Source organism: Cupressus sempervirens, chromosome 7 (genome assembly GCF_028749045.1).
Source record: "Cupressus sempervirens isolate cs-2001-9-10 chromosome 7, ASM2874904v1, whole genome shotgun sequence".
In the NCBI taxonomy this organism is placed as follows: Eukaryota; Viridiplantae; Streptophyta; class Pinopsida; order Cupressales; family Cupressaceae; genus Cupressus; species Cupressus sempervirens.
The window spans coordinates 165464206-165468122 of NC_143124.1; the positions used below are offsets into that span (position 1 = coordinate 165464206).

Here is a 3917-nt window from a genome sequence, read left to right on the forward strand (position 1 = left end):
CTTCAATCTAGTGTATATGCAGATTCTCCAAAAATGATTTAAGGCTTTGATAATATGTGTTTTGTGCTTATCGATGAAAGGAGGCTAGGTGTGACAAGAAAACCATAGAACCTCAACGGCAGCACACAACTCTCATCCGACCATTCCATCAGTTCCGAGTACGAGAGTCCAATGTAATCTTCTATAATGAACGTCCCTATATATGCTCTTTTTGATGATAGAACTAATCCATGATATTTAATTTTAAAAAATTATCTCGATAGCCAAGGTTGCCATCTCTATGTTGATGATTATATAGTTCTTTACCAACGAAGAGTTTAAACTAAGTCTACTGATATCTCCATCATATCCCTTTTGATTTCACCATCTCCTTTATCACTCCACTATCGACTCCTTCCAGTCATTCGTCAATATGTTTATCCTATCATCAGAAACCAAACGAAATAAGGATCTCAAATATGGAGATTCCACCTCTTCCTTGTTATTATGTTCTCCTTGCCACTGCTTCACTCTTCTTCTTCTTCTCTCGATGGAGAAGACAGAGTAGGACAAAGCTTCGTCTTCCTCCTAGACCTCCTGCTTGGCCGATTGTGGGAAACCTCTTTCAGCTGGGAAAGAGGCTTCACGAAACTCTGCATGTCATGTCTCTTAAATACGGCCCACTCATGACTCTCCGTTTGGGCATGAAAAGCGTAGTGATGGTTTCATCTCCTGCCATGTCAAAAGAGGTCCTCAAAACACATGACAACATCTTCGCGGGACGACTGGTGATGGAAACATTCAGGTCCCTTTCCCATGACAAGTCCTCGCTTGTTTGGGGCGACTATGGCCCTTACTGGCGCAATCTCCAACGCATTTCAACAGTCGAGCTTTTCAGCCCCAAAAGAATGGAAGCTCTGCAACACCTGAGAAGAGACCAAGTATTTCACACCATTCGATTCGTATTCGAAGACAAGGGAAGGGTTGTGGATATCGAGCATATGGCATTCTTAACACTGGTCTATCCACATAATAACCTTTGACCCTCTTAAATACTATTCGACCTCGATTGTTGTGAAAATCTCACAAAATCTCACAAGTCCTTGGTAACGTATACTGCTCTGATACCATGTTAGTGAATTAGGATTGATTAATTTATTGTGTAACTTGTAATAGCACTTATGAATATTTTATGTGTTTTCCAAGTTACTATACGAATGAATATATATGTGAAATAAAGAGGCATGTCTCTTGAAGAGACATGTCTCTTTAACATATTAAATTACATTATTATATAGTTAAGTAATATACCCTCAATATATTATTATGATTTTATATATATATATATATATATATATCACTCTGAATATAAGTTAATTATTCCATATATCATATATTATATATCTCATATATATAATATAATTTATCCAACAGAATTATAACATTAACAATTGTGATCCTCCTAGGCTAATTATTGTGGATAGAGGGTCTTCTGAGGGAATGGCTTGGCTTGGGTCTTATCTTCTCCACCATTCAATAACCTACAGGTTGGTCTTCATTTGACTCATATTGGACTTTGTTTGGGCTTAGTTTTGTGTACTTACTATTTGTGATAAGTTGATTGTTGATTGAGATAGACCCTTTCTATTTTTGAAAAGTGCATTTGGTCACATGGAGAAATAACAGGTGTGACTCCTATTTCAGATGGCATATATAAATGATGAGTATTTTAAGAGTTATTATATTTTTAGTGGCCAAATTATTATTAATTTATTAAATGGCTTATTATAAAGTTATAATTTAACTTTATAACTTCACTTAAGTTGAGGATTGAGCCACCATTGGAGGGGACCATTCATTTATTTAATTATATGCCTAAACCAAGTATCAAATGTTACTAAAAGAGTTGTGTAAGAAAGTCTCAATAACTGAGTTCTTTTGGGAAACTTTCGCAGTATTAAGTTGAGTTCTTTTGGGAAACTTTCGCAGTTCTAAGTTGAGTTCTTTTGGGAAGCTTTTGTCAACAAGGTATTATAAATATGAGCCCAATTCATTGGAAAAAGCACGCTTGGATATTTATTTGCTTTGTTGTCTTTGTGGCTTTTTCTGAGTTTTCTAAATTGTGTGCCCTTGCTAAAGTGTGGGGGTTATTCTGAGAATTACTCTTGCAAATTGTGCTGAAGTATGCAATTTTCCATTCATCCTATTGTTCATATTGTACCTAAGGAGAAGAATAATTCTGGAGAAATCGATTGGCATTGTGGAGTTCATAGTTACTTGCGATTTGCTGCTAAGGAAATCAGTGAATCATTGAGGGTTGCCATCCCTTACTGTGGCAGCGTTGAAGCATAACCAAGGCTGCGTTCAACATTGCAGGGGTAGTAAGGCATTTGCATACACCCATGTCACCTATAGAAGGTTTGATTCTAATTGCCAGAGGCTGGCATTCTAAATCTGGGTGTCCATAATCAGATCATGGGTCTGAAAATTCATACTGTGGCCTGCGATCATCATCAGCAAGGCTGTGTGTGTAATTCTGGGCAGTGGCTTGCTAAAAAATCAGACAATTGGGGTTCAGCCCTGTATATTGGTGACTGGAGCTGGCGTGTTTTTGAGAGAAGAGCCTCATTGCAGTCAGCGTTGTGAAATTGGGCAAGGAAGCACCATTTTGGAGCTGTTATTTGATACTGAAAAATCTAGGCGAATAATCAGGTTCCTGGAGAACGTTATTTGAATTTTCTTTACTAGTGATAACCAGCAAGGAGTATGTTAGCAATAAAATCTAGATTCAGTGTGTGATTAGTATTCAGACTTTTGGTATTCATTTGACAAGTGAACAATCTGAAAAATCATACTTTGCAACCTGAATTGGTTTGATCAACATTATTGCTATTTGAAAAAATTGCCTCATCTTGAGTGTGGAAAATTTGCAATTACAAATCTACGAACATTAGAGTTCATTTCAGTTGCTATGTTGGAATAATGAATGATAACTGAAGAGGGTTATTACAATTCTGGATTGATTTAGAGTTTCTTTTGTTTTCTAGGCAGCCAACTCTACATTCTTTATGGAATTTATTTACATTGCTTCAATGTATATATATATATATTCTGTGCCTGATAAAAAATCCTAAATGATGCACGATTCTTTAATTCTTGAATAGACAAACATGTGAAGTCAAAAATGAAGGAAATGTGAAGTCAAAAATGAAGGAAGTTTTTTCTATTCTAATGCAAAAGCACTAAATCTCACCCATGTTTTTTAACATCCCAACCTGCAAAATATCTATGCAATTTTTAAAAACATATAAAGATCACAACGTATTTTACTTCTAGGATTTATTTCTTCCCCTACTCAAACATGAACAGCATGTTTACCGCATAGGTTAATTAAGAAATGCACACAGATAATAAACACGAACACGAACAGCAGAACTCTTATTATTATTATTCACATATGCCCAACAGTACATTATTCTTGTATGATATGATATGATGATTACAATGCTTCCTGAAGGGGTTATAAATACTTTTCGAAGAACTTTTCCGAAGGTATCCGTCGGCCAGATACATTATGTCCGCTACAAACTATTTACTCGTCGGCTACATAACAAGAACTTTTCCGAAGGGACCCGTCGGCTAATACACAATTTTTTTTCCGAAGGGACCTATCGGCCAATACACAATTTCCTTTCCGAAGGGACCTGTCAGCCGATACACAATTTCTACCGACGACATCATCCCCCCCAAAAAGAAAACTCGTCTCCTAACGACTTACAAAATCTCTGAGACAAATCAACAACCAAAATACATTGATTGACTAACTGGTCTTCAACACTGTCACCTTAGCTAATCTGACATCTGACTCTGATAGCCACCTGTGCCACTTTCTGCCTTCCAATCCCAAGTAGACTGAACCAAGTGTCGCTGTACTGCCT

At 36.7% G+C, this 3917-nt stretch overlaps 1 protein-coding gene across 1 annotated transcript; it reads left to right on the forward strand.

Moving 5' to 3' along the window:
* Positions 1-458: 458 nt before the first annotated feature.
* Positions 459-2625, forward strand: LOC149546035 (putative (S)-N-methylcoclaurine 3'-hydroxylase isozyme 2). The gene is made up of 2 exons (XM_089793882.1): positions 459-998; positions 2452-2625. The coding sequence occupies exons 1-2, from the start codon at positions 459-461 to the stop codon at positions 2623-2625; spliced, it is 714 nt and encodes a 237-aa protein (XP_089650008.1).
* Positions 2626-3917: the final 1292 nt, after the last annotated feature.